The sequence below is a fragment of the Sciurus vulgaris genome (assembly GCF_902686455.1).
Source record: "Sciurus vulgaris genome assembly, chromosome: 16".
NCBI lineage: Eukaryota > Metazoa > Chordata > Mammalia > Rodentia > Sciuridae > Sciurus > Sciurus vulgaris.
Window position 1 is genome coordinate 25,302,098 of NC_136477.1, and position 26,483 is coordinate 25,328,580.

The window sequence follows — 26,483 nt, forward strand, 5'->3', positions numbered from 1 at the left end:
CTAAAGGCATGCAAGGCTGAGATCAAGGTATCACCTGGATTGGACTCGGATCATCCAGGTTGTTAGCAGAATTCAGTTCCTTACAGTTGTTCCTGTCCCTGGTTGCCAAGCAGGGATTGCCCTTGGTTCCTAGTAGCTGTGCTCAGGCCTTTTCACACGGTCCCCTCCAGCCTCAAGCAGGCAACAGCATGTGGAAACCCTCTCATGCTTTGAATCTGACTTCCTCTTCTGGAGAAACTGCCCTGTCTTGAAAGAGTTCATGTGATGAAATAGGCCTATGTGGATCACTTGTCCATTTTAAGATCAACCGATTACAATTACATTTGCAAATCTCTTTTGCCATGTAACCACCTAGTCATGTAATCACAGGAGAAGCACATTACGTATGAGGTGTCAGAGAGGGCAAAGGTGCAGGAGACCATTTTAGAATTCTGCTCACCATGGTAACTGATATCTTACTCAGACTGCAGATATGACCATACTGCATCTGATAAGAATTCACTGATGGGTCAGAAAACCAGAAATACTTCATTAGCTTATTCCAAGTTCCCAAATAGATTAGAAATGTTGGCTAGGCAGTCTTGGCCCTCTTTCTTACAAAGACATGTTTTTCTTTTTATTGCAAACTCTTGGTGATTTGGATGCTATTTTCATTTGATATCTCTTATAATTTATTATCCATCCCTCAGTCATTTGTGGAAACAATTCCAGTCAACTAATAAGAGTAAATATTATATTCATAGCACTTATCCACATTCAAACCCACACATGGCAAGGTGTTAGGCCCATAATAAGGGTTTCTTAGATGTCTGTTGAATAAATGAGTGAGTAATGAGTGACAGGCTTTGTCCTTAGTGGCCTATTGTCTATTTTGGAAAAAAAACATATATATACACACCAAAATAGAAATAATATAAGAATTTCTGTTGCTAGCTTTGAAAAAGTGGTCCAGGAGATATATCATTGTGTGTATGCATATGCATGTGTGTGTGCAAGGAAAGCTTTATGGAAGATAGAACTGGACCTGGACCTTGAGAAATATGCATGATTTGAGAAGGTGGAAGGATGACCCACACTCTACGTAGGGAAGAGTATGGGAGCAAAGGTAGTTTGGGAGGTAGCCCTTGTGGCAGGTTGTGGAGGTTTAGAACATCAAATTAAGGTACAGAACTGTATGATGCAATTATCTCAAGGAGTCAAAGATTCACCATAGTGAAAGCACTTTGAATTCTGTGGAATAAGGGTGATATTAACACACTATTTTTAAAAAATTCTTTACATTTCTTAATTTAAAAAATTCTTCTCATAAATACTACCTTGAGTCCTTAGAAGAAGGAGCATCACACTCAAGTTAACAAATGCACACTTTGCAAGTCAAAATAAGAGTTCTTTATTCCATTTTCACCTACCAAATGACAATCTGAAATAATGTTGATTTTCAGTTTGTAGCTATTATAATACTTGCTGAAGTTCTTCTTATTCCATGTTGGAGGCAAATATTCCTGCAGCTTCTGTTTCTTTCCCCAAGTCAAGACCTATGGCTACTTTGCAGAGAGGCCTAAGACCTAGGAAAGAATTGGGGAGCACATCATAGAACAGGATGCGTACTGTGGTATCAAAGATGCCTATAGGAATGGTGAGCAAATACAGAGGGTATGCTAATAAAGGAAAGGCAGCCTGAAGCAAAGGCCTAGAGAAGGCAATAAGCTCTGGAATGTAATAATGGCACTAGGAGTCAGTGAGTTCTAGAGGGGGGCACAGCAACAGATGGTGAGATGTGGAGGAGGACACTCACAGAAGTTGAAACCTAGGAACCAGAGTCCCAGCTGGGAGCTCCGTTTTAGGAATGGCTGCAGTGTTTTGGGACACTTCTGTGTGTCTCTGTGCTCTGTGCTCTACCTGCATGATAGAAGTCTGGCTATGACCATTATCTTTGGGAATCTTCTCTCCTAGATACTATATTCTACCAATATGAAGGATTTCGATGGTTATGAGATTGCTAAAAGAAAGTCTTGGACCAATAGAAAGATACAAGGTAAGATCGATGACTGGGTCAAATGCTTAATTCTTTGCCACAGAGAATACTGAGGGAGGGAAAATGGAAATTGAGCCCTGAGGTCAATTCTTCAACATAAAACTGTTATATCCTCAAATTCCTCTTCTGCTGGGGGATGCTCTGTCTCTCCTCTGTTTCCCAATAGATCAGCAAATGGATGGGGGGAGGGTGCCTGGAGGAGCGATGCGCACAGAATAGTTGAGGGATTCCCCAAGAGGCCTTTTGGCAGAAATTGGTATCCAAGCAGCACATGACCTAGGTGTCTGACTTTAGTAGTATTTCCTGAAGGTGGCCACTTCACTTGCTCTGCGTGGTGCTGCCCAGGCTGGTTCTAGGGAACCCTGGGGCTCCAGGAGCTGCTTTGAAGGCTCACTCAGAATCCACCGCATGGTCGAAGACATGCTCAGAGCGCCTCTTTGTCCTGGACATTGAACATAGGTACAAAAGAAACGCCAGGCACAGCAAGGCTGTAGCAGTGAAGAAGGCAAGTATGCCCACAAAGACAGTCGGCTGAATAGGCAGGCGGATCAGGGGGCTCTCAGCTGGGATCTGGTTGGTCAGGCTGAGCATGTAACCGAGTGACCAGCCGATGCTGCTGTTCCCGACCTGCAGAGCAGAAGAGATGGCTCAGTTCTCAGGGAAAGCTTACGGCTGGGATTCTATACCAGGGCACACCACTGTACAGCCCGCAAGACCCCCACAGGGAAACGTGGCCTGAGGAAGTCAAAGGGCTTGCCCATCTTCAGACACCACACAATACCACAAAGAATTGGGGTCCCATCTTCAGCACTGCAGAGAAAATACAAGAATGAATTCTCATAGCCTAAAAAGGGACGGTTAATAACAGTGAAAGCCTTCCTATTGCCCAGGGGAGCTTGTGACCAAAGAAAGATGATAGGCAGTTTGCTGAACCCAAAGCCAGGTTCTAAGAACAGGAGATGAATCCAAATGGGAAACAAATTTTGTCGATTTCTTCTGGTAATTCCATCCATTTTTGCTTTACATGTTTTTATACTGTTTTATTAGGCATATACATATTGTGAATTTGAACTCTTCAAAGTGAGTTGAGCTATTTTTCATTATGTGGAACACCATCTTAAATGATGCTCTTTATCTTAAAGAGCATTTTGTCATATACTAAATAACAACATAGCTTTCATTTGTTTGATGATTAAAAACAAAATTTAAACTCTCAACTCATCCATATTCTTATGCTGAAAGCATACCTGTTTCTCTTATAAGTCGTCAACAACTGATTTTTAAAAAACTAACCTAACTATGTCTGTCTTTCAATTGGTAGGTTTAGCCCACTGATGACCTATTGCTATTATTGACATATTTGGACTTCTTTCTAATGTCTTACTTTAACAATTCCTATTACTGCTATTTTCCTATGTTAATTTTTCCTCCTTTCTTGTCTTAAAGATGATATCTATATGTTTCCTTGAAGCAACCAGAATTTTAGGCTGCTCTTACGTCCCTGTATTCTGTCACCTGCTATCATGCCTCTATCAGGTTAGATATTTTCTATACATGGGTTGCACAGTGGACTTTTCTTTTTTACTTTGGGTAGATGTATTAATTTTCTTTTTAAAATGTCATTTATTTTAAAATGTCATTATATTTTTGTAACATCTGCTGGCTTTATTTTTCTTCTTATTTAGTTGCTGTTTCCAAAAAATATTTTCAATTTAAGTCCTTGTGTGGCAAATATTCCAAAGTCTTTTTATACCTTCATATTTAAATACTAGCTTGGCTGCATATATAGTTCTTAAAGAGAGGGAACTTTAAACGTAGTGTGTTTTCTCAATTCAAATTGATATTCAATAGAAAGCCATTCTCCATTCTTATGATGTGCTTTACTGTAGGTAATTAGATTTGTTAGAAGCAAAGCTTAAAGAGTACATGCCACAAACAGTACTGGACTCCAGACATCCTTATTTTTTATAGATGACTCAATTTTACTTATGTGAAAATAGACAGCCACAGGCCTAATGCAGGATATTGATTGGCTTAATCTAATTACTGCCAAAGCTGGTATTGAACAGACTAACTATGAACATCCTTCAGGCTTCCTGAAATGAGAAAACCCTTCCAGAATTGGGGAAGCCAATGATGGCTGAATATATCCCAAGGCTGAGTCCTGCCTGAAAACAAGGTGTGGTGGTGACAGCTACCATTTTAGTTTCTAAATGTTCTGGTCACTTGACATTCATTCCTGTATGTCTATCTATCTGCCTGCCTGCCTATCTGTCTATGAATAATACTGAGCCAAGATCTTCTCAATCCCCAAAGTCTTTGACAGTTTAAATACAATAATACCTTAGGACTGTTTAAAGAGAAAATTCTTTTTTCATGCTAATGTGCTAGTGTAAATCCCTCATGCTCTAAAGCCTGGATCTTAATCTGACATCTGTGTAAAATGGAGAACAATTAGTTATTATTATTCTCTTAAAAATTAAGTTATATTTAGAACTTCTTTTCAGAAGGAAACGTCTCAGATCTTTAAGGTATTTAGATATCATTCAACCAACGTTTCCTAAGCACCCACCAGGATCTAGTCCTGGTGCTGAAGGCTGGAAATAGAAAGATAATGAGACATTGGCTCTTGGCTTCTAGTCCTTTCCTCATCTGAAAGAATCTCCTGTAAGCAACTCCCTTATGGTCTCCATTATCTCTTTTCCCAGGAAGGTCACAAGTGATCAGTCTGATCAGCATGTACCCAGCAAGTTTAAATCAGCAATACCCTCTTACTGTCTACATTTCTTCCACAGACACTACAAAACTCTTTTTTGATAGGAAGAAGAACAAACGATTTGTGTCTTGACTTACTTCTTTTTCAAAACGTATTCGGGGCCAAGTCTCCTCTGTGAATTTGTATCCATTTACAAGCAAGTGGTAGATGTAGTGGGCTGAGAAGCAGTAGGATCGGGCATACACCTCATCAAATTTGGGGAGCAGGAATGGGAGCTGAAAAGGAGGTTTAAAACATCTGAAAGGAGGAGTGGGCAGGTATATTTTACGATGCACATTTAGAACACCTAAGGTTAACAGTCATAGTTTTTAAAAGCTTATCACCCAGAATTCTGCAATTAAAATGACTATATTATATAATGATACAATTATATAATGATAAAATATACCTATACAATGTCACATAATAATAATACCTAAGTCCACTGTGTGCTCATTATGTGCTGAACATGTCCTAACCATTATGCGTATGGTTAAAAAATTAATCCACAACACGGGTATGAAGTAGGTTCCCTTATTACTCAGATTTTATAGATGTGGACGTAAACAAGTACAAGGACTCAATTCACAATAAACACACACATGCACACAAAGGGACTATGATCTGCTGCTACACTTCTCGTACTGACATTGTTCCTTTTATTTTTGGGTACCAGGAATTGATGCCAGGGGTGCCTTACCACTGATCCACATCCCCAGCCCCTTTTATTTTTTTATTTTGGGACAGGGTCTTGCCAAGTTGCTTAGGGCCTCTCTAAGTTGCTGAGGTTGGCTCTGAATCTGTGACCCTCCTGCCTCAGCCTCCCAAGCCACCAGAATTACAGGCACGCACCATCACACCGAGCTGCTCCTTTCTTATAAATACTGACCTCGCTCCAATCCTGCGAGCAGAAATTCCATGTGCTTGAGTTGAAGGAGTCCAGGGAAAAACTCCCAGAAAGATTTAAAGCACTGGCTGTATAGTAGAATCCTGCAAATGCCTGGAAGTAGTAGAGAAGGAAATGATTGCCCAGAATGGAGTATGACATGGAGGCTTCAGGGCAGAGAAGAAGAGAGAGGTTGACAGGTCAGCCAGGGAGAAATGGAAAGGGGAGAGAGAAATACTCTATAGGCACAGACAGATGTCTTTAGGGGGGTTTTGCTTTTACCACGAATGGCCCCTGAAGCTTTGGCTGATAAATCCCATCGAAGGAACAGCCTTCTTGATCATGGCAGGCTTCGAAGTCAAATATGGAAGCCACCTTCTCCCTACACAGTGATGGGTTCCCAGTTCCTTCGAAAGTGACGATGCTCTTGGGGTTGTAGCTTGCTGGCCTCTGCTTCTCGGTGCACAGGCTGTCAAACACATGGTCCACAGTGAAGCTGGTGCTATAGCTCCGAGGGTAGCAGGGGTTGGTGAGATTGGATGCAGTGGGAGAATTCTGTAGGAGCAAGAGTGAGGTGTTAGGTGGAACATGAGGTCATTTCTCTTGGCAAGTCCTCACTATCACTACCCTCCAATGCCAGAGAGAAAATGGACACTGAACCATTCTGTACCAGGGTGCACTATGTCCCAGCTTGTCTAGATAGCCCCACAGGGGTGGGAAAGGGTGCATGTGAAGTTACCCTGTACCAGGCATGGTGCTGGGCTCTCTCTCACACTATCTGATCCAGCCCTTATGATAATCCTATCAGGCAAGTCTTAGGAACTCCATTCTGGTGTAGAAACCGTTATCTTTAATTTTTCATTTTTGAATAGACTCTCCACCTTGTAAAATAATCAAAAAGGTACAAATAAGCTTATTATGAGAATGAAGGCTCCCCACCACACTCTTCCAGCCACCAGACCCCCCCTCTCTGGAAGCAGCCACTATGGCCAGTTTAGTGTGAACCTTCCAGGGATCTTATATGCACATGAAATACCATTTTAATTTTCTTTCCTTTAAAAAAGCACACATACAAATGATAGCACTTTGAATACATTTCCCCTTGCATTTCTCATTTAAAATATATATCTCTGAGATATTTCCATTCATTGTACATATAGATAGCCTCTTTTTAGTAGGGATACTCTGTAGACAGACATGAGGCTGTTTTCCAGTCATTTCACCAGCACCCCCCCGCCCCCCACATTTCCTGTACCATATAAATCTTTGAGCCATTTGTGATTTGTTTTATATAAAAATTGAGGCAGGGACCTGGCTTTACTCTTTCTAGATGCCTATCCAAACTTTATCTACGTGGGTAAAGTGCTCTTTTTTAATCTTCTGACAAATTCCTAACTGGGTTTGGTTCTATTTCTGGACTCTCTTTTTATAAAGGAGTTGGATTTGAGCTCTATTCAATTTCAGAGCCATTAAGGTATACTGCTTTCCCTACTGTAAAATCTGACCTACAACATTCAACCCAACCTTTGCATTTTGCTGATGAGGAAACTGAGGTATACAACAAAATGATGCAATTGTTTAACGAAGGTCAGTAACAGGATTCTGTATAGAATTCTATAGTTCAACACTCATCCAATGTCACTCGCATGAGTGTTTTCCAGAAAGATCTTCACATGACTGCCAAGGAGGTCATAAGATCCCTTTCTGCTCCATTGGTGTGAAAAAAAATTTGTGATTTTCCACAAATTGTTATAGCCAATTTGAAACAGAGCATACTTGGGTCACCCTATGGCTGAAATATTTGTCGAAAGGAAAAAGAAAAAGAAGAGTCAATTGACTGTTTAGTATCAACTTCAGAATCTTACTTGTAGTTTTTTTTTTTTTGTGTGTGTGTGTGTGTGTGTGTGTGTGTGTGTGTGTGTGTGTGTGGTGGAGGGGATTGAACCCAGGGCCTCGTGCATGCAAGGCAAGCACTCTACCAACTGAGCCATACTCCAGCCCCACTTATAGTTTTTAAATGATTGGAATAATACAAATTATTCTAGGAGCAGTAGTGTGTATCTGTAATTCCAGCAGCTCTGGAGGCTGATGCAGGAGGATCATGAGTTCAAAGCCAGCCTCAGCAAAAGCAAGATGCTAAGCAACTCAGTGAGACCCCGTCTCTAAATAAAATACAAAACAGGGCTGGGGATGTGGCTCAGTGGTTAAGTACCCCTGAGTTCAATCCCTGGTACCCACTCCCCCGCAAAAAAAAAAAAAATAGTACAAATTATTTCTGGCTTGGTACATAGAAGCAGTTCAGTTCAGTAAATACTAGCTATCATTTCTCTTCTGTTTTTGAATTATTTGTTATGGCATTCTTTAAGTACAATCAGCCAGTGTGCCAATTTAGGCATTCAACAGTCAACAATCTTCACCATTCTCAGAGTTTGTGGACACTGCCGTGGTCAACCAACGGGTTTGAGAGAGAACAGCTTCACTAAAAGATCGCCACATAATGTGATCTTGGTTTAAAACCAGTTAAAATCAGAAAAACCAGTGAGAGACAATAAAAAATATGAAAAGAAAAACAGTGACAAAACTATTCTTAATAGTAACAGGGCGTATAAGAGGGTAGAAGAGGTGGATGCATGATATATGCATGTACGGAGATATCACAGTGAATCTCGTTAATTTGTAAAATTAAAATGTGTTAATTATAAGTAAAAAATTTAAAAATAGGCAATAAAAAGTATTAAACACACACACTACATTTAACAATAAAATTACAGAAAAGATGAAAACTATAAATTTTATTGAAGGCTGAGGGAGTGTGCACACCTGTAATCCCAGCTAATTACTGGGATTAGGAGGCTGAGGCAGGAGGATCACAAGTTTGAGGCCAGCCTTAGCAACATACCAAGATCCTCTCTCAAAATAAAGTAAAAAAGAAAAAGGGTTTTGGGGATGTTGCTCAGTGGTAGAGCGTGCCCGGGTTCAATCCCCAATACCATGTATGTGCACAACAATATTATTGAAGGATACAAACCACACAGTGGATAAATGAGAAGATATTAATGATTCTGGACAGAAATTCTTAATATCATTAATAATTTTTACCAAACTAATATATATTTAAATATAAATTTACCAAATATAATTAATTGCCATCATAATCTCAATGAATAATTTCTTTTTGTTACTCCTTAAAATGATTCTGAAGTTCCAAAGAAACAGAATGCAGTGATGTTGGGTTGATATTAGTAGCAGCCTTCCAGCTGATACCCCAAGTAGCCTTCTGTGCCCTGGGGCCTTAGTATATGAAGACCAAGACCACCATGAGGGAATCTAGTTGCTCTGAAGTCCCACCAATTAAAGAATATCAATATGCCTAACATAGACCCATCTGAAAGAAGGCTGAGCCTGCATGAGCTCTGCCTCCTCCCTTTCCAACAAGTATTTCTCTTGTGACCACGAATATTATTTTGTCTGCACCCAGGGGAGTCTCAAAATTCTCAGGCTTATTTAGCTACTGGATTAAAACTGTGTCCGTAAAGGGATGGCAGGTCTTGAATCATTTATAAAGCATCTGGAACTCTGGATCTTCCCTGGACTTCTTAACTCAAATTCACTGGAAGTGGTCAACAAAACACAGTCAGAGTTCAGACACAGAAGAACAGATGTAAAAATGCTGTTATTTCCAATCACCTTCCAAGTGGAAGGAGAAGGACAGACACTAGAAATCAGGACACAGTCCCCTTGGCTCAGACCCTCAAGGAAACACCTGCCAACCCCCAGCTCAGGTACCTGCAGAAGCATTGCCAGAAACCTCTTCTCGGCCTCATTCCGGCCGTAGCACTGGAAGCTGTGTGTGTACAGCGTGTATGTGTAGCCGTACAGGGAGACCTGCACGATGTCACTGGTGTTCAGTCCCATCTTCTCTTCTGCCACAAAGGATATCTGGGTGGAGGCACCGCCTAAATCCAGGGCGCCTGTGGTTTCCACTCCATGGGGATGCACCCACATGTACCACAGGTTCTTCTGCACAGCGGGAAAAGGAAGTGAGCGGAAAGGCCAACGGCACCATCTCTACTTGCCCAGGGGTCTCCGCCCAAGACTCAACTCCTCCTGCTACCAAGGGAACATTCAGGACCACTTCTTTCCTTTTATTTCAGAGGTGGTGCATTCAAACAGTTACAGGAGCTTGGCAGGTAATGCAGATGATAATAAATGAGCGAAGGGGATTAGGTGTATGCCACAGGGACTGATGGGGATTGGGACAAGCTACCGAGTCCCCAAGCGGCACTCTCTGTTCCTGCTGGTTGTTACCATGCAGGAAGGGGAGTCCGCTGTGACCAGTTCCTCCAGTTGTAGGTGGGAGGATGTCAGAAGAAGCTCGATGTGAGGATTTTTATGTGAAATTTCCCAAATACTAACCACAGCAATCAATTTAAAATTTAAAAATAAATTCAAGGTGGGACAAAATAGGACTTGAAGTCAGGTGCAGTGGTGCACACCTGTAATCCCTGAGACTCAGGAGGCTGAGGCAGGAGGATCTCGAGTTAAAAGCCAGCCTCAGCAAAAGCAAGCTGCTAAGCAACTCAGTGAGATTCTGTCTCTAAATAAAATACAAAATAGGGCTGGGGATGTGGCTCAGTGGAAGGCCCCTGAGTTCAATCCCTGGTACCACCCCCCACGCACAAAAAAATAGGACTTGAACAGGGTATGAGCTGAGTGCCCTCATTTTGTGTCCTGTATACATATGTAAATTTCCCTTGCACCCAAGGAGCAGGAAGAATAAAGACTGGACTGTGAAGAGACCTGGGGACACAGAATGAGGACTCCCTCTCTCTGTGGGGACTCAGGGGAGCAGACTGGCTAAGGGCACTATAAATTCCAGATGGCTGTGGATCTTTCAAAAGGTCCATAGCACAGGAGTAGTATTAAATTTAGACCCTTCTCCCCAATTTCTAACAAGGTACCAAAGCGATGATACTCCCCCTCCTGCATGCATTTGGTCCTATTTATGATCCATGACCCTCCCAGCTCTATGTAAATGCCTTTTTTTTTAAGCTACTGTGTTTCCCTAGTGCATATGCCACAGGAACGCCCCATTGGCATGTACTTCTGCTTAAACTATCTCCCACAGGGGATGAGATAAACAGCAAGATTAAAAACCATGCATTTGTTTCCACACACCTCCAGGAAATTTCCCATTATATAGTTGGCTGTAATCCATCCATATACCCCTTCCTCTTGCCCAGAAATGATTTGAGCACCCCTAAAATCAAAAGGCTGGGACTTGAAGTAGCTTTGGATGCTTGCAAGGACTTCATTAGCTGCTGTCTCATTTTGCAACCTATGCGAGGCACAGAACACAAAAGGCTGAGTGCCTAGACAACACATTAAGTAGTCTCCCTCAGGGGATCAGAGAAACCCCACAACCCCCGGCTGACATTTTTCCAAATACCTGCAATACACAAGCAATCTCTTTTGCAAGTCAAGGCCTCCCAAGGCAACCGTGAAGGTAGTTACCTCTCAAACTGCCAAGCAGGAAAAGTTTTCCATAAAAAGTACACTCCATTTTCCCCAATCCCATCTGCTCCTGTTTTACTCTCTAGCAGTCAGCTCATCAAAAGAACCAGCCAATCAGGCAGGGTGGGTCAGCTTAAGGGAGGCTGAGGCAGGAGGATTTCAAATTTGAGGCCAGCCTGGGCAATTTAGTGAGACCCTATCTAAAAATAAAAAAATAAAAAGAACGAGGGATGTAGCTTAGTGGTAGAGCACCCCTGGGTTCAATCCTCAGTACTACACATGAGAGAGAGAGATACTAGGGAAGGCATAGGGGATTGCATAAGTAATCTCTGGGGGGCCCCAAATAAAGGAGCCCTCATTCAGCCAAAAGGATGCACTTAAGAAGAGGGGGAAAATCAGATGGAGTTTTCAGCTGTTCCTGCTTCACGCTCTGGGAGGGCTTCATTGTGAGGGGATACGAGGGTCATCACAGTTGTCACTGGACTAAAAACCATCAGGGTTCTGACGCACAGAGGAGAGGCAACCTGGCATTACTATGTTGCCCATGACATCGTGGTATTATAGCACCTATCTGCTGGCATTTTTTTCTCCAAAAGGAAGCTCACTTGGGAGATTATTTTCCCCTTTATCAGTGGTTTAAGAAAACCAGGAGCACTGGTTTGCTCTTGGCAAACCAGGAAGAAGAAAAAGCTATGCTTCAGGCCCCAAGCAAGAATAGGGGAACTCCAAGGAGAAGACCCAACCCAGCTGCACGCAAGCTGCCATTTCTCTTTATGATCATGTCGAAGCACCTCTGTCTGTTCCTGTTTTCTTCGTACCCAGACATGCATAATTTTACACAACTGGGATCATGAACAAAGTGCCTTTGGAGCCGACTAAGTCTCGTCTGACTGGTGATCAATATCAAGCCTGGCTTCCAACACTTGGAGCAGCCTCTCTTGTGACTGGATCATGTTTGATGTTTCCTTTATTGCAAGGTCAAAGACGAGGGCAGGTGGACATTCACAAACCACACCACTGGGGCGAAAAGTCATAGCTGCCAATTTAGCCTGAACCGATTAAATGAAATGGGATGTTTGTTTCATAACAAGTTCAAAGGCTTTGATGGAAGTGAGGGGCAGACATCCCATTGTTTGAAAGCAGGTTTCAGGGATATTTTGTTCCTGGGCAGAAGCTACATAGCTAGGCAGTCCCACTTATGGCACATCCTAGTGGCTCTTCGCAGGTGTCAAAACACTTCTGTTTCCTAAAGCAGAGGTTGGTCATCTCCCTTTTTCCAGAGTTCTCCGGAAAATCACCAAGGGAAAAGGAAATCAATTTTAGAACCGTTTCTTTCTGCGAATTAAAATGAAGACTAAATGTTTTCCAATAGTTACACCTAAATTGATGGCAGAATATGGGCTCCTTTCTCGGGTTTGTTCCCAGAAGCAGAGGAACATTCTTGGCAAGACTGAACACACTCCTGGCCATTCTGGTCGTGTGGGCTCTCTTGCACCCTGCGCCTTTACCTCAGCAAACGCATCCCGGCCGTGGCCCCCAGGTAAATGCGGGTGGATCCGTGGAGATGGCCTGGGACCTGCTCCTTGACTTTCATCATGCAATCCTCAAAGGCTTTGGGGGCATCTTGGGGGTTATTCCCATAGCTGGAGATGCCAGAACCTGAGGAGGAGGAAATCAGTGTTTTTCAATATTCCCCAGAACAGTGACACGGCTTTTAAATTAAAACAAAAACAAAACAAACAACAACAACAACAACAACAACAAAAACAGCTTTGGAAATGGCTGGGTTGGGGGGCGGTTGAAAATGGAGAGGTGTACTAAGTCATGTGGTCACTGTGACCAGTCTACGCTCAATCTCCGTAGAGAATAAATCAAAAGGTTAAAAAAAAAAGAGCCCAGGCCTGCTTTCAAAAAAGGTTTTCATCACGGAAATTTAAAATATAAATAAAAGTAGAGAGAGAGGCGTAATGAAGCCCTTGCGCCAACCTCCCAGATTGAACAACCATTCCTGTGGTTTTTTTGGTTGTTGTTTTATTTTCTTTTAGGGCCTCACTAAATTGCTGAGGCTGGCTTTGAACTTGCAATCCCCTTGCCTTAGCCTCCTGAGCTGCTGGGATTACAGGTGTGCTTGAATAGTGAATCTTACTTCATCTGTACTCTCTTCCATTATTTCCTCACAAAGCAAACTTCACATATCATATCATTTCATTCCAGTATCTCAGTATATATCACTAAAATATAAGAATTCTTTCAAAGAAGAACAGATAGGGCTCAAGTAGTAGCTCAGTGGTAGAGGGCTTGCCTAGCATGTGTGAGGCACTGGTTTTGATTCTCAGCACCACATGTAAATAAATAAAATAAAGGTCCATTGACAACTAAAAAAAATTTAGAAAGAAGCATAGATAGAGTTTCATTATTATTCCTATAAAAATTAGAAATAATTTTAAATTTTACTTAATTTTTTGATTGACACATACATTTTATACATACTTACTATTTTTTTCCTGTTATTAGGGATTGAACCCACTGAGCTACATCTCCAGCCCTTCTTTTATTTTGAGGCAGGCTCCTGCTAAGTTGCTCAAGCTAGCCTCAAACTTGCCATCCTCCTGCCTCAGCTTCCTAAGTCCCTGAGATTACAGGCATGCCCCACTGAGGCTGGCAAAATTTGTGTATGTTCATGAGATACAATTTGATATTTGGATTTATGTACCTGCATTGGGCAATGATTAAGTCAGGGTAATTAGCATATCTATCACCTTAAACTTTAATCATTTCTTTATGGTGAGTACATTCAAAATCCTCTCCTTCGACTGTTTTGAGAGATCAGAGTGTTATTTTTAATTATATTCACCCTACCATGCCACAGGACACCAGAACTTCTCCTTCCTATTAACTACTGTATTGAGTAATCTCTCCACATCTCCCCTCCCCTCTACTCTCCCCAGCCTCTGGGAATCACTATATTACTTTCAATCTCTATGAGATCAACTTTTTAGAGTCTACCTGTGAGTCAGATCATGCAGTGTTTGTCTTTCAGTGCCTGACTTATTTTACTCATCACAATGAACTCTAGGTCCATCCATGTTGTAGCCAATGGAAGGACTTTGTTGTTTTTTTATGGCAGAATAGTATTCCACAGTGTACACAGAACACATTTTCATTATCCATTACTCTGCTGATGAACGTTTAGGTCGATTCCACATCCTGGTTACTGTGAACAGTAGTTATGGTTCACGTTGCCTCCACGTTCCTTCTTATCCTGTCTCTTTTTCTTCCTTTGTCCTCCCTACTTCTCTCCACCTCTGTCTACTTTTGCCTCTCTTATCTGCCTGAATCAGGATCTAGACAAATTTCCAATGTTGAGATCTTTAATCTCATTATGGGTTCAATCCTATTTTACTTGTAATCATTAGTAAATGTCCTTGCTCTTTTTGTTCAGGATTACTTTAGCTATTCTGGATCCTTTGTTTTTTCATATGAATTTCCACATGAATTTAGGATTGTTTTTATTGGTTCTGTGAAGAATTGGTATTTAGATGAGAAATGCATTGAATCTGTATATCACTTTTCATAATATGGCCATTTTAATAATATTTATTCTGTCTTTCCATAAACATGAAGGTCTTTCCACTTTTTATTCTTCAATTTCTTTCTTCAGTGTCCTATAATTTTCATTGTAGAAGTCTTTCACATCCTTGGTTAGATTTATTCTAGATGTTTTATTTTATTACTTTTTGGGGCCATTGTGAATGAAACTATTTTCCTGATGTTTTTCTCAGTGGATTCATTCCCTTGTCAGAAAAGCTATTGATTTTTGTAAGTTGATTTTGTATCTGGCTACTTTGCTAATTTTATTAGCTCTAGAAGTCATCTGGTGGAGCTGTTAGTAGAGGATCATATCATTTACAAACAGGGATAATTTGACTTCTTCTTTCCCATTTGCTTCCCCTTTATTTCTTTCTCTTGCCTAATTGCTCTGGCTAAAATATTGAGTACTATATTGAATAGGAGTGGTGAGAGTGGACATCCTTGTCTTGTTCCTGATTCTAGAGGGAATATTTTTAGTTTTCCCCATTCAGAATGATGTTGGCTTTGCAATTGCTGGAGGAATTACAATACCTGATTACAAATTATACTACAGAGCAATAATGATGACAGTTTGGTGCTTGCAATAAAGACAGATATGGAGATCAACGGAACAGAATAGAAGACAGAGAACAAACCCACACAGCTACAGTCATCTGATTCTTGACAAAAGTGCCAAAAACATATAGTAGAAATCAGCTATCCCACTCCTTGGCCTATACCCAAAGGACTTAAAATCAGCATACTACGGTGACATGGCCACATCAATGTTTATAGCAGCTCAATTCACAACAGTTAGATTGTGGAACCAACCTAGATGCTCTTCAGTAGATGAATGGATAAAGAAACTGTGGTAAATATACAAATTGAATATTACTCAGCCATAAAGAAGAATAAAATTATGGCACCTGCAGGAGAATGAATGGAGTTGGAGAATATCATGCTAAGTGAAATAAGCCAATCCCCAAAAAAACAAAGGTCAAATGATTTCTCTGATAAGTGGATGATGATACATAACGGGGGAAGGAGGTAAAGGAAGACTGGAGGAAGGATGGATTATATAGAGGAAAATGAAGGGTAGGGAGGGGTGGGAGAAGGAATGATAATAAAATAAGACAAACAGCATTATCCTATGTACATGTATGATTACACAAACGGTATGACTCTACTTCTTGTACAACCAGAGAAATGAAAGTTGTACCCCATTTGTGTACAATGAATCAATAATAATAGTAATAAAGAAAATAAGCCTTTTTGATAAGTGGTGTTGGAATAATTGGATATCCATATGTAGAAGAATGAAACTAGAGTCCTATCTCACCCTGTACAAAAGTCAAGTCAAAATGGATCAAAGACCTGAGTATAAAACCAGAAACTCTGAAGCTGTTAGGAAAAAAAAAAAAAATAGGTAAAACACTTCAAAATACACTTTCTCAGTAGAATCCCTACATCTCAGGGAATCAGAGAAAGAACCAATAAATGGATGACATCAAATTAAGAAGCTTCTGCAGATGACAGTAATCCCAGTGATTTGGGAGATGGAGGTAGAAGGATCACAAGTTTGAGGCCAGCCTGGGCAACTTAGCAAGACCCTGTCTTAAAATAAAATAATAAAAAGGGCTGGTGATGCAGCTCTAGTACAGTGCCCCTGGATTCAATTCCTGGTTTAAAAAATAAATGAATAGATAAACAAATAAATGCTTTTGCATGGCGATAGCAAAGGAAACAACAGAGTAAGGAAAGAACCTACAGAATGGGAGAAAATCTTTGCCAGTTATTCTTTGGACAGTTTTAATATCCAGAGTATACAGAGAACTCAAACAATTCAAAATTTTATAAAAGCAAATAACCCAATCGACAAATTGGCAAATGAGCTGAACAGACACCTCTCAAAAGAAATACAAATGGTTAACAATTAGATGAAAAAAATGTTCACTTCTTTAGTGATCAGGGAAATAAAAATCAAAACTACATTGTTCATCTCACTTCAGTTAGAATGGCAAGCATCAAAACTACAAATGACAATCAATGCTGGGGAGAACGGGAGGGAAAAGGGACTCTTACACATTGTTGGTGGGAATGTAAATTAATACAGCCTCTATGGAAATCAGTATAGAGGTTCCTCCAAAAGCCAAACATAGAACTACCACATGATCCAGCTCTATGATTCCTTGGTATTTACCCAAAAGAGCCAATGTCAACATACTTGAGAGACACAAGCATACCTGTGTTTATCAAAGCACAATTCACAATAGCTGAATTATGGAATCAGCCTAGGTGTCTGTCAACAGAATATGTCCCCTGTAGGAAAATGGATGAAACTGGAGAACATAATTTTGAATGAACTAAATCAGACTCAGAGATAAAGATATCATGTTTACTCTCACACGTGGAAGCTACAGGGGAGAAACAAAAATAGGACATAATGCAAGTAGAAGGGAGATCACTAGGGGAGAGGAAGGGGGTCAGGTGGAGGGAGGAGGGAAGAGTGGGATAGATCTTGGAGAATGAAATCGATCAAATTATATTTTTATACACCACAATGAAACCAATTGTTTTGTATAATTAATATTATTTGTATTATTAAAATTTCCCTTGCAATTACGTTTGTCCTACAGTTTCCCACAGTCTAGGATTTGCTGATTGCACCCCAACAGTTCATTTAGCATATTTGGTCCCCTATTTCCTATACATTGTTACTTAAATATAGAGGCAGGATCCGTTTTAGTTTCAATGTTTGTGGAAAGAACACAACAAGAGTGGGCTTTTCCATCAGAAGGCAGGACATAGTGTCTGGCTATCTCTCTGTGCTGTTAGCAGTCATCAATGATAACAGCTTAGATTCACTATTCCACTAGGGGTGGCAATATGGGATATTTTGACTCTTTATTTTGATCTTCAATTATTACCTAAAATATTTTTTAAAATATTTTTTAGTTGTCAATGGACATTTATTCATTTAACTCATTTATTTATAGGTGGTGCTGAGAACTGAACCCAGTGCCTCACACACCTTAGGCAAGTGCTCTACTACTGAGCCACAACCCCAGCCCTACCTAAAATATTTTTATAAGAGGAAAAACCTCCTCCTCATCAACCATTTGGTTATTCCATGGTACAGTTTATTCAGAGGAGGAAGGATATGTGCTTAATTACTTATCAGCTTTAAGTACATCTCCATCATCTAATTTATCCAAAGAGGGATTTTCTTTTCTTTTTTTTTTTTTTTTAGTCTTTAGGAACATAGGAATTAGGGTCTTCTTCAGTTTGGCCTCTGAGACCTTTTGACATGATCCCAGATGACTCTGAAACTTCTTTGCTCTAATACCACAGGATGGATCAGATGACCTGGTACATTTCCTGCCCCAGATCTGGAATCTGCTATTTCTTCAAGGAGCCCTGGTTCCTTGAACAGTGAAATAGTATTTAGCACCCAGAATTTTAGAGCTATGGTACGCTGCAAACCGCAGACCTAGGAAAAACCTACTTCTGACTCAAATTCAAAAGTACAAAATTTTAGTCTTACATTTTTAGCTTCTTATTCCTATGCTAAACATTAAGAAACTCCAACATAACTCATTTGCTTTATTTCATAATCCACACACCAATAGTCTCTGTATAACAGTGCCAGCATTCCCATCAACTGTGACACTATTAAAAACAGTTTCTGATTTTGTAAAAGTTCCCTTTGTTCTTAGGATCCTACTGGAGATATACAGTCAAATTACTATGTTTAACCATTTAAAAATATTCTGTATTTTTACATAAACAACTTGATAGAAACTCAAGCTAGTTCATTCCATTTTGCTTTCTCTTTTTTTTTTTTTTTTTTTTTTTTTTGTTTAGTCGGGGGGTGGTTTTACCAGGGATTGAACTCAGGGGCACTAGATCACTGAGCCACATCCCCAGCCCTATTTTGTACTTCATTTAGAGACAGGTCTCACTGAGTTGCTGAGCGCCTCACTGTTGCGGAGGTTGGCTTTGAACTAGAGATCCTCCTGCCTCAGCCTCCTGAGCCACTGGGATTGCAGGCATGCGCCACTGTGGCTGGCCTTGCTTTTGATTCTCAGAATTGATTTTTTAAAAATTGTTTTATAGTTATTAAAATATTTACATAGTTCTAAAACCAAACCTACAAAACCAGGTGTGGAGACATCTAGCTCCTCTTCTTATAAGTAGTTTCTTTTTTAAGGTTTACCTAATGTTTGCTTAGAACATATTTTGTAACACCATACCTCTTAGATGAATGGAGTTTACCATATACACCTTTCTCCACTTGGCTCTTTTGCATTTCACATTTCCTAGCGAGTCTTCCATAGCAGCATATATATTTCCTCATTCCTTTTTACACTTGCATTGGCTGCCCTTGTGTGAAGGTAACTTAGTTTATTCTACCAGGCCTAGGTCTGAGTTTAAGTAAGTTCAAGTTTAAGAAAGGAAAAATGCAGGACAGACAAGGAGGATGGAAAGAATACTGTCCTTCCACAACCTTCCTTGGTCTTTTGGGAATTGATAGACCCAGTATCTTCTTCCAATGCCCTTTCTCAGTTGTTTCCACTACCACGCATCATTTTATCTGGATATGAATTTACTTATTTATTTATTGTTTGGCAAAAAAAAAAAATCCAGAAATTTATTTTTACCCTCTAGTAAGAACAGACATTAGTTTCATGTATGCTAATTCTTATCACTTATCTCTCAATATAATAATTTTGCTTATTCTTAAGCTTCACCCCTTTTAAAACATTTTTATTGGTGCAGTATAATTCTACATAAGAGAGGGATTCATTGTGACATATTTTCACATGCACACCACTTGGTCAACTTACTTCCAGTATTTTCCCTCTTTTTTTTTTTTTCTTTTGTGGTGCTGGGGATTGAACCCAGGGCCTTGTGCTTGCGAGGCAAGCCCTCTACCAACTGAGCTATCTCCCCAGCCCGTATCTTCTCTCTTCTTTCCCTCTGCCCTCCCACTAGACCTCCTCTATGCTACTCCCTTCTATTTTCAGGGGATGCACCCCCCCACCTTTATTTTCCTTTTTCTTCCTAACCTCCACATACAAGGGGAAAACATATGACCCTTGACTTTCTGGAGTCTGGCTCATTTCACTTAACAAGGGCCTCAAGTTCCATCCATTTTCCTGAAAATGCCATACTTTGTACGAGTGACTAAAACTCCATTATGTATACAGACCACATTTTCTTTATCCATTTATCCGTTCATGGGCATGGAGGCTAGTGTCTGTAACTTGGTGACTGTACCACAAACCATTTAAAAAAAAAAATCCCAAGAACTCTAATTACGAGTTTTACTTGGATGTGTCCATTAAAATGTCCCAACGGACAGATTTCATCCACAGAGCTAGAGAAGCAAGGACAGGCTTTTCCAACTTTGGTCAAGGTCAGAACCTTCTGCCTTCCCACCGGCCACCCACCATGGACAAATGATAGTAAAACAAACTGTAGATGGATGAGCACCCCAGCGTGCTCTCAGGAGTTCAGCATGGAAGGAGCGGGTAAAGAGCTCTCATAACAACAATGAATAAATAAACATCGCACATACATATGTGTGTGTGTGTGTGTGTATATGTGTGGATGTATATATAATTTTAATGTATAAGATATACTTTAAAAGCAGAAATTTTCTCCCTTCTGGAGGGCAGGATTATGGAAGACTTACTTTCCATTTTATTTATTATATTCACTGATTTTCATGCAATAAAAATGTGTTACTTCATAATTAGAAAGTTACATTTAAAAAGATACAACTGTCTTGGTAGTAGAAAATGTGAGATCAGTTTCTTGGTATTAACATATGAGTCAGACAAATTCTTATATGATTAGTTAGCAGGGTTTTAAAAAATTCTCCTTCCAAAACGTCAGTAAAACTAACACAAATAAATAACAAAACTATGCAGAATGTCACAAGTCAGTGCTCATGTTACTTTTTGTTTCCTATGAAACTAGTAAAACGTGTCCCCATAGACTGATCACTCACCTTCAACAGTTAATTGAATAATAGCCAATTTTATTTTCATCTACATTCTTCTTTTTTTCATTCTCACTAGACTGTAAAGAAAACTCCAGATATTTTGTCAATCAATCTGAAAACATTTTAGTATGCTTCTAGAGTTAAGGAATTTTTCTTTTCTTTTTTTGTACTGGGGACTGAACCCAGGGGCACTTTACCAATGAGCTAGATCCCCAACACTTTTTTTTTTTTTTTTATTTTAAGGCAGGGTCTTGCTAAGTTGCTGAGGCTGGCCTCAAACTTGGATCCTCCTGCCTCAGTCTCCCTAGTTGATGGGATTATAGGCATGTGCCCCTGCTCCTGGTTGACATAAGGAATCTTAACATAACCATAATTCTTAAAAAGTAACCACACTGCTGGGTACAGTAGTGCACACCTATAATCCCAGAGACTTGGAAGACTGAGGCAGGAGGATCACAAGTTCAAAGTCAGCCTCAGGAACTTAGTGAGGCCCTGAGCAATTTTAGCAAGACCCTCTCTCAAAGAAAAAAGAAAGGCAGAGCTACAGACACCAGCACAGTGACCACCAGCCTAGACAGTGCCCAGGGAACTGGGTGACTGAGGACTGAGGATTGATACCCACCAGGGACACCCAGGGACAGTTTGGAGGGCCGAGACACCTGGTAATCACTGCTGGGTGAGCAAATATTCACCAACTCCTTCAGACTGGCCAAGGAAGGGGAGTCCTGGGAAGTTTGCAACTGAGAAACCAGAAACCTAAATTATCCTTGGAAAAGCCACATGTCCTGGAAAAGATAACACTTGCCAAACTTCAGCTCTTTAATTTAAGCTTCAGTTTGTGGCCTTCTGGTCACTGAGAGTATATATGGATCCCTGAGGCTACTGTGATCAAAGAAGAGAAGATCCATTTCTGGATGTGCTGTGGGCTCCATGACCATGTCCCTTCCCTAAATCATGTACCTAAATCATGTGTGGCATCCAGGGTGGGTCAAGGACCCCTTCTCCATGACAGTCCTACCTCTCCCTACAGTTGTAGGGCCATCGGGAATTACTTGGCTGAATGGCTCTCCCAGGTTTAAGGAGAGAAATTTTGTGACTACAGGACAGAACAACAGCACACAGGCGGATCCACCAGGCATTCTGGAGTATGGAACTCCACGAATAAGACAGCTGACACTTATTGAGTGCTTGCTGTATGCCAGGCATTTGCTTTCTCCTTTATATATATTGAGCAATTTAATCTTCGGATCATTCTATGGGAGTAGGATTGCTCTTACTATTTTTTTTTTTTTCTCATCTCAGAAATGAGAAGGTCAAGGCTCAGAGAGATTAAGCAATAATCCAGAGCCCATACAGTAGCGGTGAGGTGAAGTCTCCATCACAATCCTCCACTAGCCTCTCTTTTACTGATGTGGGTGACCTCTCTTTTCTAAAGGAGCAACCTGTTGCCCTTTCATGCTTGGAGGTGAAGAAATGGCTCATAAGTCAGCTGAACTAAGTGGATACAGGATCACGGGCCGAGGTCAGAGCAAGGAAACTGCTTGCCCGTGTTTATAAGCAATGCTCGGAAAATACCCAGGAACCCAAAAATGTGCCGTGGAGATGCCCCTTCAAACAAAGATCATTGTTCCAGCTTTCAGCTCCTTCAGAGTTTGCTTGGGCCGCAGAGAGCTGTCTCTTTCAAGATCTTGATCTTCCCAGGGCCAAAACACCCGGTGACGATGGTGAGGGGTACTGCAGTCCTGTCCTTGCAGGCATTTCAATCCCTGCAGGATGACTGATCAGCTGGAGCTTCCTCAGGCATGCACTGAAGTTTGACTTCTTTGATCTAATCCTTCTGCCTGCTTCCTGCCACCAGAACACTCTTAGTTATTAGGATCTCCATAAACCACCTTACACCTCAAACTCTCTTGACATCTGCTTCTGAGAAACCTAACCTGCAATATCTGTGCACCAAGGAGGGCAAGATTCTGGCCAACCTCCTGGGAAGGCAGATAATCAGAACTTAGATGGATTAAACAAAAAAGATCCTCAGTCTTCCTTAGGGAAATGTTAAACCTGCTTTCCAAATTTTGCAATTCCATGATCCCCAAAAAGTTACAGCATTTGGGCAGCCCACTGAAGGAAATAATGGAGGCTGCTTGGGTCTGGGAGGACAGGCCTGGTGTCTCTAACCTGTAGTCCAGGGTGGACCTGTAGCCCATTCAGAACTCACTAGCTAGGAAATTCCAGCTCAAAGACCATAAAGCTTTAGAGGGAGAGAGTGGCTTTCCAAAAAAGGCATGCACACACACATACTGATTGGGATGGATTATGTGGACTAAAGACTTAATGGTAAAAGGAAAAATTACAAAACTTTGATAGACTATCTCTATGACCTCATGAGGGACTATGTTCTCAAATAAAAGGTATGAAAGAACAAAGCACAAAGGAGAAGACTGATCACTACACTGACATAAAAATTAAGAATTTCTATTCATCAAGACTGGTGAAGAAACTAAAAAAGACAAACTATAGTCTGTAAGGAGATATCAGGAATGATCCATACTAATATTAACAAAGCATTCACATTCAGAATGTATCCTAAAAATTCTGATAAATCAGTAAGAAAAGTCAAGCAATTCAGTAGAAAAATAACTGAAGAACATGCACAGGCATTTCACAGAAAACAGAAAAGGCCATAAGTACATGAAAAGATACACAACCTTAGTAACCATGGAAATATAAATGTCCATCAACAGGGAAAAGTGAATAAGCCAAAGGCTATTAATATCAACATTCATGAGCCTTAACACTGAGTTTATACATTAACCCAATGTTAGTGAATAAAGCAAATTATAGGACAATGTTTGATAATGAGCATACACATTTTATTTTACCCCCCAAAAAACAGTAAAAATTCAATACCTAAGCCAAAACTATAAAGAGGAACAAGATATGAAATCATATCTTAGCTATTGTGAATAGTGCTATGATAAACACAGGAATGCAGATATCTCTTTGATATAATAATTTCCTTTCCTTTGGTACATCCAGAAGTGAAATAGCCAGATCATATGGATAGGTATATTTTTAGTTTTTTGAGGACCATCAATACTGTTCTTCATGATAATTATACTGATTCACATTCTCACCAAGAGTGGAGAAGAATTTTCTTTTCTCTTGTATCCTCATCAGTGGATGAATGGATTAAAAAAAAATGTGTGTGTGTGTGTATATACTGTGTATGGAATATTACTCAGTCATAAAAAGAATGGAATTCTATCATTTGCAGCAAAATGGATGGAACTGGAGGTCATTGTGTAAGATAAATACATCAGACACAGAAAGACAAATACCTCGTGTTCTCTCTTATGTGAAGAAACTAAAAATAGATCTGAATATAGAACAGTGATTACTAGAGGCTGGCAAGGATGGCAGAGAGAAGATGAATTTTAGTATTCTGCAGCACAGTGGGATGACTGTAGTTCACAATAAACTATTTTATGAATAACTAGGTAAGAGAAATTTGAATCACACTCCAAACATAAAACAATGATAAGGAGATGGAAACATTAATTGCCCTAATTCAATCAGTACACATTGTACACATGTATTGAAATATCACACTGTGTCCCATAAATATGTACAATTATTATCAAAAATTAAGAAAAATATTTAGGGAGATGGACATGCCAATTACCCTGATTTGATCATTATACATTGTGTGCATGTATCAAGTTATTACACTGTACCCCATAAATAGGTACAATCAAATTTAAAATAAAAAGAAGAAAGAACAAGTTACAGTGGTATGAGCCTGTAATTCCAGGGGCTCAGGAGGCTGAGGTAGGAGGATCACAAGTTCCAAGCTAGCCTCAGCAACTTAGCAAGGACCTAAGCAACCAAGTGAGACTTTGTTTCAAAAAAAAAAAAAAAACAATAAAAAGGGCTGGGAATGCAGTTCAGAAGTAAAGTGCCCCTGGGCTCAATCACCAGTACTAAAAAAAAAGAAAAAAAGAAAAAAAAAAGAAGGAGAAGGAGGAGGAGCAGGAGGAGGAGGAGGAAGAGAGGGAGGAGGAGGGGGAAGGGGGAAGGAAGGAAAGAAAGAGAAAGAAAAAGAAAGAAAGAAAGAGAGAGAGAGAGAGAGAAAGAGAGAGAAAGAGAGAGAGAAAGAAATAGAGAAAGAGAGGAGAGAGAGAAAGAAAGAGAGAGAAAGAGAGAGAGAAAGAAAGAGAGAGAGAGAGAGAAAGAGAGAGAGAGAGAGAAAGAGAGAGAGAGAGGAAGAGAGGAAGAAAGGAAGAAAAGTGAACAGATAACATAAAATTCAGGACATGTGTTGTGGAGGAGGCAGGGATTTAAACAGAAGGTAATTAAAGTTGCTGACAATATTCTATTTCAGAGGATGGCAGTCCATGGGACAAATCCAGTTCCCCACCTCAGAAAACTGAGAAGGTTTTTTTGTTTTGTTTTGGTTTTGTTTTTTCCAATGGTGGGGAGAAAATGAAAAGAGAACAAAGTTTTGTGACACGTGAGAATTATATGAAATTCAAAATTCCATTGTCCATAAATAAAGTTTGACTGGCATAGAGTCATGTCCGTTTATGAATTGTCCATGCCCCTCTAAGCCCACTTCCTCCTCATACCATCTGCCCCCTCCCCGTCTGGAAATTTTCCCATGTATTTCTTATGTTTCAGCATGTCTTATGAGCAGAAGTGCTGACTGCCCTTGGTTCTGAACTATCTTCTCAGCAAACAGCCCTGGAACAGAAAGGCAGTGTTTCCTTCCAGAACAAAAGGCAGTCAGGCTTGCCCCCCATTACAAATGGTTCAGGTTCCCTAATCTCAGGGTTTCTGTTCCTTGACACAACCCACTACCTGGCTCTCTATGTTATCCTGTGTAAACTGGGAGTTGGAGAACCAATGAAGGAAAACGCTGTCACTCAGGCCAGTGCTATTACTGTAACAAACTATCTTTTGTTTCTGAGCCAGGAGTCTTGTGTCTTTTACCAGAAACTATGAAAGTATGATGGGTAAAGTCTCAGACTCTTCACAGTCCTTAAAAGCTTCCCATGTTTATGGATGAAAGAAATCAAGGCCCAGAGCATAAAAGAGAGAGGCTTCAGGTGACCCCACAGATGAGCAGCAGCTTGAGCACGGGAGCTTGTATTTTTCTGATTGCCACTCCAGGGCTCATGGCCTGCCTCAAGGTCTCCAAAAGACTTAGGACTTGACCTTGCTGCTCCTTAGGTCTGCTGGCCACACTTAAGTCCTTACCTTTCACATTACATTTGAAGGTTTGACTGACCACTCCAGTATTATTCTCCTTCTCTGCTGGCCACTGATACACGTAGACAGTGGTTCTGGAAGACCCGGCATCCAGCACAACTCCATACTGAATAAAAAGGAGAGTGAGAATGAGAATAGGCTGGGCCTCACGGGGGATTCATTTCCCAGCGGGCCACTGAGAACCCTGAATACCTTAATCCACACTGCTTCGCTTAGGGAGGGGCTGACCAAAAAGAGAGAATGATTGTCTCCAAGTCATCTTTGGCTCCTTGGACTGTGGAAAGGAGAAAGGTAAGGGAGATGAGGTTCTGGGGCCTGGTTCTCAATCTTGGCCATGTTGGGAGTCCCCTAGGGACCCTTAAACTCCAGTGACCAGGTGGGCAGAAGGAAGAAGACAAAGTTGGGTATGGAGGCAGGCTGAATCACAATGGATTCTCAGTTAATG

At 40.6% G+C, this 26,483-nt stretch overlaps 1 protein-coding gene across 3 annotated transcripts in view; it reads right to left on the bottom strand.

Annotated features, from left to right (window-relative positions):
* Positions 1-1,374: 1,374 nt before the first annotated feature.
* ENTPD3 (ectonucleoside triphosphate diphosphohydrolase 3) overlaps positions 1,375-26,483 on the bottom strand; it is a 35,930-nt gene continuing 10,821 nt past the window's right edge. For all 3 annotated transcript variants that reach the window (XM_079115807.1, XM_079115806.1, XM_079115805.1), the window contains exons 4-11: positions 26,027-26,144; positions 12,699-12,849; positions 10,855-11,014; positions 9,463-9,696; positions 5,959-6,231; positions 5,680-5,790; positions 4,889-5,026; positions 1,375-2,662 (exon numbers count right to left, since the gene is read on the bottom strand). In XM_079115807.1, coding sequence (XP_078971933.1) covers positions 2,426-2,662; positions 4,889-5,026; positions 5,680-5,790; positions 5,959-6,231; positions 9,463-9,696; positions 10,855-11,014; positions 12,699-12,849; positions 26,027-26,144 — 1,422 coding nt within the window. In that variant the 3' untranslated portion in view covers positions 1,375-2,425. The remainder of the gene's footprint in view (positions 2,663-4,888; positions 5,027-5,679; positions 5,791-5,958; positions 6,232-9,462; positions 9,697-10,854; positions 11,015-12,698; positions 12,850-26,026; positions 26,145-26,483) is intronic.